Here is a 16,146-nt window from a genome sequence, read left to right as displayed (position 1 = left end):
CCAGTCCTATGGGTCAGGATCTTATCACAAACATACGAGTGGGGTAGTCAGGATCCTTTGCACACACAGATCAAAGGTTAATACCTAAATAGGCGCGTGATACGAATTGATGCCGAGTTACCGTTCTGTAAGTAGTATTATTCTCTGTTCTACGACTGTCAAATTCTTGGTACATAAGGACAGAAAAAGACTTAGTTCGCTCCGTATACTCATAAGACAATGAATTTACGCCATCAAAATACACATGCATAAAATTCGCCCGTAAAGGCATAAATTCATCCAACTATAAATATCTTAAAATAGAACCAGAAATATAGATCATGCACGGCATTTCATCACATTTTCTATTAGTTTCAATTATATCAAACGCTTTTGTAACAACTACAGAAACAAAACAACAAACGAGCACAATTAATAAATAAACAAATTACTTTTTACCTCATTTAACATTTAAATCAAGTATCCGTTAAAAATAGTTTACTGTGTGCGTGATTCTTCCAAAATGACAACAAGCAGGTTTCTTTATACAAAATAAAACGACCACTTCCAAAATTAAATAACTTCTTTTATTTCAGAGTCAATTTCTTTCCTACATAAACGTGTTAGAATGACGCAGTAACATTATGACCATACACTAATGGTACGCGTCGTGGTGGTACGCTGGTGCGAGTGGGTCCGGTGAATTATTATACTTTTATTCATTACCATGTTGTTCTGCGCGGCACGTTTCTGAGAACAGATGCACATGTGTGCACTAAACATGTGCTGAACATCGCAGTCGATGTATTTAGTGTATATCGTATCTCACAGCGAAAATTGTGTGTATATAGGAAGTGACTGACATGAATATTCGCTCGATGTGAGCACGTTACAAACAGAATATTTGCATGTTAGCATAACGAGCGAATATTGGCAATGAGCAGAATGTCCTGTCAGTCGTCACCTCAACAATCCAAGTCAGAAACGTGCCGCACAACGCAACAGAACTACATAGATATCTACTACCGGTTTCAATACAGACTTTTATTATAATAATATAGATTTAATTTTATTAACTATGCAATTATGATCACAAATACCCATGAACCAAACGGCGCGATCCTGAACGATCAACCCTTCAAGTCAACAACAACTAGTCCTCTACGGAGTGGTGTTAATGCACAGTGGGTGAAATGTGGCTGACATAATGGCTGATGTAACCCACCGTGCATCCGGCTCGCAGATGTCGACGCGTCTCAACTACGATCCAATGCCACAAACACCTAATTTAATCAATAATCAACAATTATCGCCCACCTCTAACACTACACGCCTTTATTACCATCTATAATACGATCAAGTGGAAAAATAATTTTTGATCCTCCATCGAAATCAACGTAACATCGGCCATGGTCGTGTGACATGGCAAAACAAAACACAAGGCAGGTGTGGCGGGCGGGCGCCAGCGGACGCCGGCCGCGCGCCCGCCCGCACACGGAGCTCATTGGAAAGACAATAACTACTCTCCATATGCTTATAAGAACACTTCATAAAACAGCTTTCTTTATATTATACTACACAATTTACACATTTATAATAGGTTTACATTTTTACACAGCAATAATAATTGTTTGTAGTCTTCATAATAATATACTCTATATACTCCCGATTGCTAAATATTGTCGCATATTAAGCATGTTTTTATTTATACCGGCACCGAGTGGTCGTTGGTGCCCGAATACTTTATTCACAAAATACTTTACCCCCTCCTCGATCGCCATACCGTATATATGATAACTCTGCTACAGTGATCCGACATTACTGTTTTACAACTCAACATTAGTCACTATTTATTCCAAACGATAAGTAACCACAACTAAATCTAAGATTCAAACTAAACTACCAGAATTAATAACAAATTTTATATACGGACAGTTCACAGATGTTAAACTCCACAATGACATCAGAACTAAGATCAAACAATAATCTATAAATGCTGACAATATTGTCTTTTGTCTGGAATGACACTAAAGAAACTTATAAAACACTTTCTACATCATGTTTCAGAACATCAAATTTCTAAAGCACATAAATACGTTAGAATTTAGACGCCGATCACATTCAGACTCCCCTACACAAACTCGTGTTAGTAAAAAATAATTTTAGAAAAAAATTATGGCAAAATATTGGCGAAGTGTAGCGAACAGCTCTCCACGAATATTTATATAAGTTACGAAGATCCAATACCGAACTAGCGGCGGCTGCGCCCGCGACCGCGCCTGCACCTGGAGCGGAACCTAACATGGCGATCATGTATGTAACATGATCAAAACAACTATTATAGTGACGCGCTAAACAAAAACAACGTATAAAATATTGCGTACATGGCGGCAGATATAACAAAACTAAAGTCTTGAAAATGTCTAAGAGATATAAGAAAATTTGCTTTAGTTTCGTTATATTTGATTTTTTAGTATACGCAGCAGTATCGCCGACAACTCTCGGCCATGGTACACAAAGTAATTGCAACGGGACCTAAGATGATATTTACACAATAATGCACATGATATAAAATATGATAAAACAAAATCATCTTAAGTATTCATTACGTAATAATTTTTATTTATTACACTATGGCATTGCGTTTTGTGACTCGGTTGCGGCTACACGCGACCACATCCTGATATTCTGCAATTATTGACGATACACAAGACAAAATCAAATGAGAAAATCTTTAAAGGATGCAATAATGCCTTTACATTCGAATATTTTTTCGTCGATACGATATAAAATACAATTGGACATCAATTTAATAAGATTAGACATGCATTTAAGAATATTTATAATCACATAATAAGATACGCCAATCAATGTATCGTTTTCAATGTATAGGATAGGAACTTGGTTTAGATTAGGGATGTTGAAAATTATGTTTTCGTCTTTATGTTTGTTTATATGCATCGAGTTGTCTGTTGTATAATTGTATAAGTATACAATTGTTCAAAAAGAGTATAGATTAAAGTGTTCGTAACGTAGTTACGTGGCGGTAAAGTTATACAAGTCATGCAGAATGTGTAGTTCCCCGTGACTGCGGCGCGGTGCAGCCGCGGCGTCGGCGCTCGCATTATACGTCCCTGGAACAAATAATACCGTTAATACACTCAAAATTATAAATATTTACAATAATTATCATAGAAAATAAATATAACTATTTACAAAGTAAAATAAAGAAAAAACTGGTTAAAATCACTGATTCATAAAATTTTCATTTGATTTTTTTACAATGGCGTGTTTTCACTTAACAACCAATCACAGCATGCGGGTGTGTGAGAGAAAACGCTGGCGCTCTCTCCCTCGCGGTGATTGGTCGATTCCTGACCGCTTTCGCTGCATTTCAGCAGTAAACCCACTCTAACACCAGTGTTCTAAGATGTTCACTCGACTCTTCCTCCACTCGACTCCGCCTCATCTGAGTATTTTGGTATTTGAAGTTGACATTTACGTCCTCGACTTAACTTTGGAATCAAGCATATCATACAGCCAACAAACTAATAAGAAAAATAATGACGTCTAAGAAGATTTTGAGAAGAGTTCGACGAAGGCCTTGAGGTCGTCTCAACTGAGGACGGAGTCAACGGAGTCAAGTAACATCTTAGAATAGAAGTTCACACCCCTAACACAAGTTTTTTGTTAACAATTAACATTCGTCTTTATAATACAGGATTGTAGTCGAAAATCGAAATCATTCTGTTAATAGAAATAATTAGTCTATAAATTAGTATAGTAATAAATAATGTAAAAAGTAGATTGGATCGATGTACCGTACCTACCTCATCCACTGTTGCGAGGTGTTGTGTGCGGGCGGGGACGGCTGGTGGGACTGTGTCGCCACTCGCTGTACCACCTGAAACACAAGACATATTCAAATAAAAAATTACATAAATATTTCTTGCCTTCATACCTCCTTCGGTTGAATGAGCAGGTTTTAAAACGGTGACAGTCCCAGTGATCCATATATGGGTCATGATGGACTAGCTCCATACGTCCATGACCCATACATGGGTCATTAAGAAACGACCAGGTACGCACTAAGGGCGGGTGCTCCACTTAGATCCCGGGTAACTTAGCAAAGGCTGAACTTGACTTACAAGAAAGTCAAAACATTTTGTATGGGGACTGTCAACGTGTTAAACAGTATCCCACAATGTGTAGTTCCAAAAAAAGGTAAAATTAGACAGAAAATTGATATAAAAATCAAAGGTTTTATTTTTCGTACAAAAACATAGATAATTAATAAGATGTTTTAAAAAATATATTTATTCTTTTTCATATATCTTTTTAAATAAAAAAACTCCACACTTTAATTCAAAAGAGTTCAACTTATAACTTCTTATGAGCTTGGAAAACGCCTGCTACTAGAGTGGATAAAGGGCGCATTTTTACACGTTTTTTAAGCTCGGTGAGGCGTGGGTATTTAGTTCATCTTGCGATGGATGTACCACGGACTTGTAATTTTAAAATGATTTTAATTGAGACCAACTTTAAGACCTGGGTGATGGATGACCTAAATACTGGTCAAGTTTCAAAGTATCGTAATTGTTGTATGGGAGATATGTATGAGGGTACCACCTGCTGCACGAAGGCCCGCGTGAGGTGCGGCGCGGCGCGCTCGGCGTGCTCGAAGGCGCGGCGCAGCTCCTCGATGGCGGCGGCGCTGCCCGCGCCGTGCTTGCGGGACAGCTGCCGGGGTAAATACAATATTCATACCAAACTTTGTAGGCCAAAGTTTTAATAACATTGTCACCCTAGCATTATCCCGTTTACGACAAAGTTTAGCCAAATAACAAAGGGGTTAAAAAGACCATAACAGGCAATCCATCTGAAAAAGCAATATTGCTTTATTGCGCACTTACTTTTATACAGGCAAATGACAAATTGCAATATTGCTCTTTAAGTGAATTGCTTCGAAATGGACGTGTTTTAGTTTAAAAAATAGATATCGTAAACAGAAATGTGGCTTTATATTATTTATATTTAAAAGTCACACAGATATTGTCTGCAAAATCACAAGTATGTCGTACCGGGACCGACTGCTCAAGGTGCCCTCCGAAGCACCGATCATCTTACTATCGCTAGAGGGTGATCAGCCTGCAATGTCCTAACCAATACGAGGATCACCAGTTTCATGGTGATATTGTGATGTAAAAACCGACAGAAAAAGAAAAAGTGAATGAACAAACCTCATTGAGTAGTGGATAGATGAGCTGTTGCAGGTAAGGGTGCCTCCGCACTTTCTCCTCACTGTTGGCTCCTCTGTGGTCCAACGGGGAAGCCTGAAACATTACAATATTGTTATCAATATATCCCGAAGAAAAATAAAATGAAATCACAAATGCTCACGAAGGCAAAATCTAGAAACGTCGAATTACATTACATTGTGGGATGCAGTCTTGCAATGAAAATCCCAACTAACCGAGCTCAATTTTGTTTTTGTATACTTGCACTTAAACTAAACCGTTTAGGGTTGAACTTCATCTGGTCGCACCGCATTGCTATGCTTCTATCCTTTTCTGTCACTCAGAACCGTCATTTGCTAGAGCGAGATAATGCGACAGCATGCGGTGGAATCGTTGAGGCAGTCGGAGTGCGCCCGCAGTCTCACTCTCGGTTTTTGAAGATCGAAAATTTAGACGTTTCAACGGGGGGTGGGTCGCTTGATTCAGTTAATCAGAATCAGTTAATCAGGTTAATTGGAGATGTCCTTAGAAAAGGTTCAATACGATCTACTCTGAACCGGCGTGCGTGTATGAAGCGATTGATGAATGTGGAGGAAGCAAGAGAAGTGTGTCAGGATCGAAGCAAATGGAATTCTATAGTCTCTGCTTACCCCGGGGGGAAATAGGCGTGAGTTTATGTTATGTTAATCAGGTTACAAATTAACATGTCTACTCACGGCTTTATTATAACCTACAGTGTCCCGATTTGAAGGCGCGTGATCAGTGCGCTCCTTCCTATCGTCGCGGTCGTTGCGCTCGCGCTCCTTGGAGTTGCGCTCCACTGCGGGCTGCGTGGCGGGGGACTGGCGGGGCTGCAGGGAAACATAATTTTGTTTTAGCTGTACCTTAATCAGGGTAGACAGAGTTACATCACTACAGAGTTACTCACTTAGGTTTGAAGTTATAAAGTACAAAACGAAAATTAAAGATAAAGGTTTAAAATAATAATCCGCGCCACGATAGAAGTCGACGGATTTTAACGTAACTAATTCACAAGTCATAATAATTCTATGTAGAATTTGCGACAGTAACGCCGCGGTTGGGGAATTTCTTTCGTGACATGGACTATAATTTTAAACCTCGTTTTCTCTATATATATGTATAAACGAAATATATAAAAATATATAACGAAATATATTAAAAATAAATAAATAAATGCAAAATGGGTTGACTACTACTGGCATATAATAAAGAATACTACGTATGTAACGATTCCACGTGATTTCCAGGATTTGTGCTTTAATATATGACGTCCTTGGTTAGTTAGCACGGGTTTAGCATTACGGTGTAGATGCATTCATTATTAGATAGATAATAGGATATTAATGATTACCTAAATGATAAAACAAATGAACAAAAAAATATACTTATAAACAATTTGTACAATAAATTAACGATAGATAATTGATATTACGTTTGCAAGATTGGTGTCCGGGTAATGGGAATAGGCTCGCCCCCGTTACATGGGACTTAAACATAGCTGGCGAGGAGTGTACCCCGTTCGGGGATGCGGGCGCGACGGTATGTAGTGTAAGCTAGAGCGGCACTGACCGGCTGCTTGTCGTGGGTGTTGTTGTTGAGCGGCGGCGCGGCGGCGTGGTTGTCGGGCGCGGGCTCGTCGGCGCGCGCGCTCAGGGCGCCGTTCTGCTTCGGCGCCGTCGGGGACGTGGGCGACGGGATCGCTGCAATGGTACGCATTGGTTTTAGTACTTCTCTTCAAATTCTTACGCCCAGTTAAACCATACAATAAAGAATAATACCAAGAACAGTAACTTTTCTATATTTACAAGGTACGCGTGTACAATTTTAGGCTTAGTGTACGTCAGACGAGATTGTGATTAAACGCATGCCCATTTTTTTTAAAACATTCTACTTGGTAATAAAACAAAACGTATTACATTTTACTGTATCGAAAGACCTTTCAAATCTATTCAGACCAATGACATAGACGAGTTTTCGGACGAACTCGAATCGTGCGTCCAACTGGCACCCAGAGTGCGCATCCTATAGTACTTTGTAGGTTGGGATTGTTCTTGCTAAACGTACCAGGTTCATCCATCATGCGGCGTTTATTATCGTGTTCAGGCGGCGTGTGCGGCGTGTGCGGCACATGCGGCGTGTGCTGCACGTGTGTGGCGTGCGGCGCGTGTGCGGCGTGCGTGGCGTGTATGGCGGGCTGCTGCTGCAGCGCGCGCGCCGCCGCGCCGCCGCGCACCGTCATGATCCACGGCTCGTCTGCCTCGCCGTCGCCGCGGCTGCATTCCTCACTGGAAATGTTAAGGGGAAATGTTTATTTCGCTGTGTTATTGGGGAAACAACTACTACTCAGACAGAGTACTGCGGGGCGGAAGGCAAGAGGGAAACCACTGCCCTATTTTTCCCTAAAAACGTAGCATGGAAAATGCTGCACCGACAAGAGCGTGGCTCTTAAATTGATGATGAACTACTACTACCTCCTCGACCTTCCAGTCTAACGGGGTATGCACCCGGTAACTTCAACTCAGAACAACTTTAAAGAATTTCTGTAGTGATGTATTTATCAGTCGAATTTAGGCCGACGATTCTGTTCTAACTAACATTATGTATAAATTAAACTTACGAATCTGAGTTCTCCGATTCCGTCTCGCTCTCCTCGCTGCGTTGCGCCTTCCACTTCTTATACCTATCTATAAGATCCATTAGATACGAATTCTTCTTAGCCTTTCGGATGAACTGGAACTTTAGCAGTTCCTTTGCTGTCGGTCTCTGAAACGTGGTAGCATTCGAATTAGAAACTGAATTAATTAAAAAGAGATCACTTATTTAATGGCACTTATTAAAAATCATCATGGTGTTTGAATCGTATACCACGACTCCGAAACGTATTATATATAGTAAGGCCGGCGGCGCAAGAAACACCTCAATAAGACGGTTAAATTGAGACCACATTTCTTTATCTGCATTGAAACGTACGTGTTTATTGTGAGGTTTTGTAGAAGGAAATCGCAACAAAATCATTTCACTATAAGACGACGAAATGTCATGTCAGGGTTGGATATAAATCTAAGACAATCCTAACCTAACCTTAGGGTTAGTTAGGGATTAGTTTAGACTAGTGTAGACTAGTAGGGCATACTACTGCGTGACTCTTTAAGAGGAATTCACTAAATCCTAAAGAAAAAGAGATAAACCATCTCGGCGATTGATCCGGTATGGTGAGTACGGAGTAATTGGATTTTTTTTAATATCTATTGCGATATCAAAAAGAAACTATTGTATCTTATCCCCAATTTTTCCACAACAAGCAACCTTTATACTAGATAATAATGATTTGTGTGTAGTCTATATATGAAAAGCAATTCGTAGATTTCATTGTCCATTGCCGAACTATCATTACACAAATTGCGCTAGCGAAATACTCTAATGTAATAAATTAATCATTATTATCTGAATTCGTGAATTCCGGTCATAAATTACATTGCTTACGATAATATTTATCATGCAACAAACCCAATTTTAGGCCAAAAGTAAACAGCGGTCTAAAGCGAATGCCATTTGACGTGTATTGTAGTTTAGTGAACTTTCGTGACTGTCTATTACAGCCGAAACTGTCTAAACTCAAACCACTTACATAAATATAGAGAATTGCATGTTGGACTGGGAGTAAAAAAGATAGAACGCATTCAGCTGCTTGTCTTGACGGACATTTCAGAAAATCCCACATGACAACGGAATAGTCAAATGAGATACTTTTTACGAAACGTCAAAACGGCATATTTCTAAGCAATTTGCACATGTATGACGTCAACACGTCAACGTCATCAATCGTAATTCACAAAGTGATTTCGATAATGTCCCCATCGGGAATCGAACCCCGACCTCCAGAACGTGAGCCTAACGCTCTAACCATTAGACCACGGGGGCTGTTTCCTATATCAGTCAAAGTCATCTAGCCTATTGAGTCTTTTCTAACTTGATAGACTATTTTATTTGGGCGATGGGTTGATCTGTAAACATGCGGTTCATCAAATCATCTTCTGACTTCGTATCAAAATTAGCTGCTAGTTGTCTTCATATTACGTAACATAACACATACCTAAATACCTTATATATACGTCCCATTGCTGCGCACATGCCTCACCTCAATCAGCCAGAGGGGGCATTCTAATTACGTGCAACATATACGTAAGTATGTAAACATAAAGACTTACGTTTTCCGGGTCCTTATTGAGGCACGCTTCGACGAATTCTTTGAACGGTTTGGAATAGCTCCCTGTTAGTTGTGGGGGGTTGTTTTTGGGTATGAGGAACAGTACCCTCATGGGGTGGAGTTCCGAGTTGGGGGGTTCGCCCTTGGCTAGTTCTATGGCGGTGATGCCTAGTGACCAGATGTCTGCCTTGCTGTCGTAGCAGGACTGTTTGATGACCTCTGGTGCCATCCAGAAGGGCGTGCCAACGAATGTGTTGCGCTTGCTCGTCGTGTTCGTTAACTGGCCGGCGACACCTGGAATAATATTATTTTCTGTTTAGTATACTTCGGAAGCTTTAAAAAAAGAAGCAACCAAGAAATCCGGTTCCCCTCCTCTCTTCAAGGAGAGATTCGTCCGGGTTTAAAACTCTGACAGCTGAGTTAATTACTAATACATACAACTCTACAAACCCGTTACAACCCTTACCATACCGGGAAGGAAGCCTTAACAAATATTGGCTCTATCTAAAGAATGTCCGTAAAGTAAACTAGTATTGGAATGCCAACGAAATAGCTTTGACTAAATGCTTTCACTAATTACTCTGTGTAATGAAATGACTATGTACTTGCAGTAACGCTTAAAAATGTCCAAAAATCATTTTACAGAGCACGTGTTTAATTTTGTGCCGAATGAAATATGCTTTGTTTATTCAAGGCATATTCTGTCTGCGTGTGGATGCATACCAAATTCCAAAATTTCATACAAGAACGTTTTGCTGCAAATGCGCTGGTGGATGCATTTGATAATAGTGTTCCAAATGCAAGCGTTGTGTCGCATGGTTACAAAGGCGGTCGCAAACGGTTCAAACATTGGAAGTATGCCAAAGTGCCCCGGGGTAATGTCTAGGGGTTAACTCATATTTGCGAACATCTTTGATCAGAGTAGCTTCTCGCCTTGACGTCTTTGTTGTACGAGCGGTATAATGTCGCAATCTGGCTTTGATAGGTATTAAAACAAAACTTTAAACAAAGCGTGATAAACGAGGCTCCCGTGGGTTATTCCTCTATTGTTACAATTACAATATAAATAGACGGACTGTATGTCGGTAACAAAATACATATTTAAACGATACAAACGAGTTAACTTTTTGAGGAAAATGTAATATAATACTTCCCTAGTTTCATGCTCAAGGCCGTGGGGCATTTCGTTTAGAATCGCTGAACAGATGGCACCGGTAATGGAAAACTTTTGTAGGGGACAAACAGGTCAGGGATATTTTGAAAGTTCTAAAAGTAACTACAACGTAATGCCGATGAACTAAATGTCGTTTGCCATTTCCTAGAGGCGTTAGTGACTGAAACTGATTAACTGTTCGTAAACTACTTCAAAGACTAAACAATTCAGCTCGGCCATTAATTTAAATGAATTTTAGCTTCAGCTGCGACCAGGACTGATCTTCCAACCATAATACAATGCGATTGGTAACGGTTATTACTGCCGCTATAATATAAATATAGCAATATTTTAAACCTATTTTAATTCAAATACATTCCATAAATCAATGACTAAACTTATTTATAAAAGAACGCCCATTGATGTTGCGAAAAATCTTGTCAATTTTCTGACGTACCTACATGAAACATGATTATCTCAGATTACTGGCTTAGGGAATAAGTAGAGCTTGTGTGCCTATCACGTTGGTCTAACAGAACGCTCGGTGAGGCGTGGGTACTTATTTCACCACGCGATGAATATACCTCTGTGTAACCCAATCGGGAATATAGTGAGAAGCTCAGCTTATATGTATGTATTTATGGGCTTGTTTCATCACTTGCTGACTAAATTATCCGAAAGCCTCGCCGAATATTTGATAGCGGAGTTTCTGGCGGATAAGTTCTACATAGTTTCAAATACTTACCTATCAGCAAAAGATTGCCATGGAATCGATTATTCTCAACATCGAAGAATGACTTGACTAAACTGTCTGATAGAATATCTCCTGGATAACTCTTATGATAGTGGTACCGCTATCTTCTGCATAAATTCTGGATAGGCTTGATAACACTTAACATAGAATCATGCCCCGAAGGCACAGGTGTGTATATGTCACCGTAAAATTGTAAATAACGTTAGATTATAATCTATCTCGCGAGATTGTGAACTGTCGAAAAATTGTGAAACGTAATATACTGCTTACAATTTAACGTATTATTATTCGTCAGATTATAATCTATCGAAGTACAACTGTTAAATCACAATCTTACAATTGTCAAATTGTCAACTGTCCGACGGCTGTCCCTGATTGGTCGGCCTTACAGTAGACCGTTCTGTGTCCATAGAGTTAGGAATAAAACACAGGTGTCAGTCAAATAAAATAAATGCTCTTCAAGATTGTGAAATCAAGTACGTATTTATTAATTATTTAGTAAGTAATTAATAATTCTGACATCACATGGTAAGAAAAAATGTATCAAAATTAAAAAATCTGAAACGTATCATTCAGTATACTTTTCGTGTGTAAGATAAACATGCTGGCGGCATAGGGGTGACCCAAGGGCCACCCCCGCCGCACCCTAACCTACTGTTATGCCTTGTAAAAATTATGACAAAACACTATTATTCTAAAAAAGAATTATGGATATCTATTTATTAATCCCAAAAATAAGTTATACCTAACAAACCAGTATTCCTAGATGTTATTATGGGAAAGTAAAACAAAAAGGATTATGATAATTAAAATTATGACAAAAACATTTATGCATTTTAAGAGAATCCCAAATTAACATTATGCTCACTCTAATAGTTTTGTAACTCTATGGTATAGCACGCGAGGTGCGTTTCGTATCATAATTTGACGGTTTCACTTCGATAAATTATAATCTACCGAAAAATAATACGTTAAATTGTAAGCAATATGATACGATTCATAATTATTCGACAGTTCACAATCTCGCGAGATTCAAATCGATAATATTATAATCTAACGTTATTTACAATTTTACGGTGACATATACACTGGATCCTGCTTAACTCCAATGTAATAGATGGTGCGCCAATTGCAATTCGCCGAGCACAAATCCAAACTCGTGAAGTCGAATAGGCTTGATAACTATCTCATGACAGTTATGAAACAATCAGAACAGTTGAATTTCAGTGATGAACAGGCTCTAAACCTGCCAGTAATCCGAGATAATCATATAACAAAGATTGGCAAGGGATTAAACATTATCATGGGATTGATTGTTCTCAACATTGAAGGACGACCTCGAAGCAAAGTAAACAACGGCCCGTCTAAGGAGCATTGTGTAGAAATGCCTAACAAAAGACATACTCGACCCCAATCCATTCTGGCGGGAATCTTGAGGAGGTGGATTTTAGGACAAAAGACCAAGAGAGCACTTGTTGTTTTGTTTTAAATAAAAAAGAAACGTAGGAAACGTTTCCAGAATTACAGACAGAATTAAGTCATAGTACAGCATAAAGCATATTAGTTGTCGTAGCAAGATGTTATTATCATAAGATTATGAATTATGCAAGCTATGCTAATAACCTAATATCGACAACATTGACCTAAAAAAGAAGTATATCTTCAGAAGGATTCACCCTTATGCACTTTACCTTGGGTAAGCTTCACAAAATCACGTTCTCGATCAAAACCACAAAATATGACAGGGTAAACGTACCGAAATCCGCCAGTTTGACGTCACCCATTTCGCTGAGCAACACATTCGCGGCTTTGATGTCCCTGTGGAGCTTCCTCTCTGAGTGCAAGTAGTCGAGCCCTCGCAGGACCTCCCGGAGGATCACGGCTATATGCATCTCTTCGAAGCTGCCGGCCTTCATCAGGTCCAGCGCCGAACCCCCGCCAAGATACTCCATTATGATCCATAGTTTCGTCCCCTGAAAGCCAAGAAAATGGAATACGTTAATATTGAAACATCCCGCTGCGTAACGTTATAATATGGCGGCCTTAATATCTCATGACACATAGTTCTCGAGGGGTTCAAAGCTTTATGTGACGTGTAGATGTTTTCGTCTATATTTCCTTTAACGAGAAATTATGCGGGTAAAGTCCGCTAAAACTATATCTTTACCGCCTAGAATACAATGCGGTGAACTATTTTCTCTTTCAAAACTTAATTTCGGTACAAAGTTTCTCTTTATATTTGGACATTTCTCTAAATTTTACCTCAACCGCCACTTAGAAGATGAGGGTTTGCCAGGCAGTAAGTAGTTGGAGTAGTTCAAAAGGGTTGTTTCCATTCCTGGGCATGTTTATTGAGGTTATTTATGTGAAGTGCTGCGTACACTCTCACAGTTAATAATGACATCACCCGAATTTACTGTACGAATGTAAACGTCATACATACACTCGTGAAACCTCTCAAACGTTGCCCTAGTTAAGTTTCTGGGAATAGTTGGGAATTAATAGACAAATGTCTTCGCTGTGGTTTCAGAAAAGATATAAGTAAATACTTAAGAGAAATTTCGAGAACTTGATTTAAACATTATAATTAGATATAAGATTTGAGAATGTTCATATTTATAAGCTGATAAACATACCTATTCTTCTAAGCCAATTTTATAGCCGAAACTAGCAACAAATCGAATTATACACACAAGATACATCGAATATAACATAATATGCAAGGCTTGCAAAATTACCTATAGGTATATTTCATAACCTTGGCTGAAGGACTAACGACTAGGTAAAATTGATACAATTCAGAGTGTATGAGAATTAGTGTTCATCTAGCTAATCTGCATGATATTAGATATTCTCGCAAGGCAATTTGTACGTGTCACTTCAGCTAAGAGTGTATGAGTTAATATTGACTTATGTTATTAACTAATAGAATTTCACGTTTACATAATTCCATAGTGTGGTTCATTGGTAGCAATGAGTTATATACAACAGTACTACAACTTGGGTATGCATAAAGTATGGATATTAAAACTAACTAGAACTTTAGTTTAAATAATAGCTTAATTTGGCATAAAGTAAAATAATATAATAAACATTTAACGATTTTGGATATTTTTGGTGAGGAACATTAATTACATTGTCCACAATAGGTTGCAGAAATTCAGTATCATTTCATAAATAAAATTGTATGTTAAAGAAAAGCTAAATGTATATAAATATGGAATAATATAACAATATTGATTAATTACTAATGCTAATAATATTTAATTGTTTGTAAAAAACACAATACCTACATAATAAGCGGGAAAAGGTGCATGTTTGCCACGTTCAGAATTAAAATGGACAAACAGTAATCATTTATCAAACAAACTTTAACTTTAAATAACGTCAAAACGATCAAAATTTATCATCCAACTTTAGCAATACATCTTCTTTCTGCGTCTGTAGTAATATTGATAAAGCATTTGAATGTCGACGTTTATTTAGGCTTTGGTGATATAAAGGTATATTTTCTATTATAAGAGTGGTATAGTAGAAAATATACATTTCCATGTGGACGGATTTTCATATGAGTTGTTAGAAGACGAGTGGGCTAACAAAGGTGGGGTAGCTGATACGGTATTCAAGTCAGAGGGGAGTTGGCACGTCAATCTGAGCTTCCATTTTAGTTCAGCAGTATTGATTTAGCCTCGATTCATATTTTGTGAGAGATGGTTAAGCCGACAGCAGCCTAACGGCTCCGTGTCGGTCGGAATTCAGTTAACGAATATTTGGTGTGGAACGTCAACTGCAAAAGCCGTGATAGCAGCTCTAAGGCAATCAATTCAATTCAAATTCAATTCAATTCAAAACACTTGACTGCACATAAACACAACATAAAGGACAATTACAAAATGGCAGCACAAGTACGATCGGTGGCCTTATAGCTAGGCAACATTCTCTTCCAGACAACCTTATGGTGAAAGGAGTTGATATACACTGAAATAAGTGACGGTGCAATACAGTAATAGCATATTATAATGATGAGGAGACCGGCCTCCGTGGTCCAGTGGTTGAGTGTTGGGCTCACGATCCGGAGGCCCCGGGTTCGAAACCAGGTAGGGACATATCACAAAAATCACTTTGTGATCCCTAGTTTGGTTAGGACATTATAGGCTGATCACCTAAATGTCCGGAAAGTGAGATGATCCGTGCTTCGGAAGGCACATTAACCCGTCGGTCCCGGTTACTATTTACAAATGTAAGTATTTAGTCGTTACATGAGCCATGTCAGGGGCCTTTGACGGCTCAGTAATAGCCCTGACACCATGGATGACGCCGTTGGTATTCCAACTCACAAGCTGCACGATAAGAAGAAAAATAATGATGAGAAAAATAACAATTGATTCAAATATTGTCGAATTTATATTATTATTATCAGGACAGGCTATGCTGTTCTGGGAGAAAATAAAAAATGTAGAACACGTCCGACAGAGGGATTGTGTCCTCTAACATGATGGACTAATGTTATGGGCGATAGGCTGATTGATCCCTTATCACCATAAAGTTTATTATATCCAGCTTACGACATCGTATCAACAGTGGCTGCAAGTTGTCTTTGATCACTAGTGGCTCTGCCCACCCCATTAGGGATTACGGGCGTGAGTTTATGTATGTATGTATGTATTATTAGGACAGTTTTGTGTAAAACACATCCTACTTTATATTTCTTACTGGCGTTGAAACTAATAATACAATTGAACTATCCTACCTAAAATATTAATAGTCAGGATTCAAGCGTTACTCCATTAACAAA

General features: G+C 38.7%; 1 protein-coding gene across 3 annotated transcripts in view; it reads right to left on the bottom strand.

Moving 5' to 3' along the window:
* Positions 1-544: 544 nt before the first annotated feature.
* LOC126378807 (serine/threonine-protein kinase 26) overlaps positions 545-16,146 on the bottom strand; it is a 71,961-nt gene continuing 56,359 nt past the window's right edge. For 2 of the 3 annotated variants that reach the window (XM_050029104.1, XM_050027609.1), the window contains exons 3-12: positions 13,108-13,324; positions 9,446-9,738; positions 7,855-8,000; positions 7,302-7,522; positions 6,807-6,937; positions 5,933-6,067; positions 5,220-5,312; positions 4,609-4,719; positions 3,810-3,883; positions 545-3,113 (exon numbers count right to left, since the gene is read on the bottom strand). In XM_050029104.1, coding sequence (XP_049885061.1) covers positions 3,104-3,113; positions 3,810-3,883; positions 4,609-4,719; positions 5,220-5,312; positions 5,933-6,067; positions 6,807-6,937; positions 7,302-7,522; positions 7,855-8,000; positions 9,446-9,738; positions 13,108-13,324 — 1,431 coding nt within the window. In that variant the 3' untranslated portion in view covers positions 545-3,103. Of the gene's footprint in view, positions 3,114-3,805; positions 3,884-4,608; positions 4,720-5,219; positions 5,313-5,932; positions 6,068-6,806; positions 6,938-7,301; positions 7,523-7,854; positions 8,001-9,445; positions 9,739-13,107; positions 13,325-16,146 lie in introns of all 3 variants that reach the window. The other variant, XM_050028325.1, reaches the window with a different exon arrangement.

Source organism: Pectinophora gossypiella, chromosome 1 (genome assembly GCF_024362695.1).
Source record: "Pectinophora gossypiella chromosome 1, ilPecGoss1.1, whole genome shotgun sequence".
In the NCBI taxonomy this organism is placed as follows: Eukaryota; Metazoa; Arthropoda; class Insecta; order Lepidoptera; family Gelechiidae; genus Pectinophora; species Pectinophora gossypiella.
Note: the sequence above shows the minus strand (reverse complement) of the source record. Positions and strands in the feature narration are given on the sequence as shown.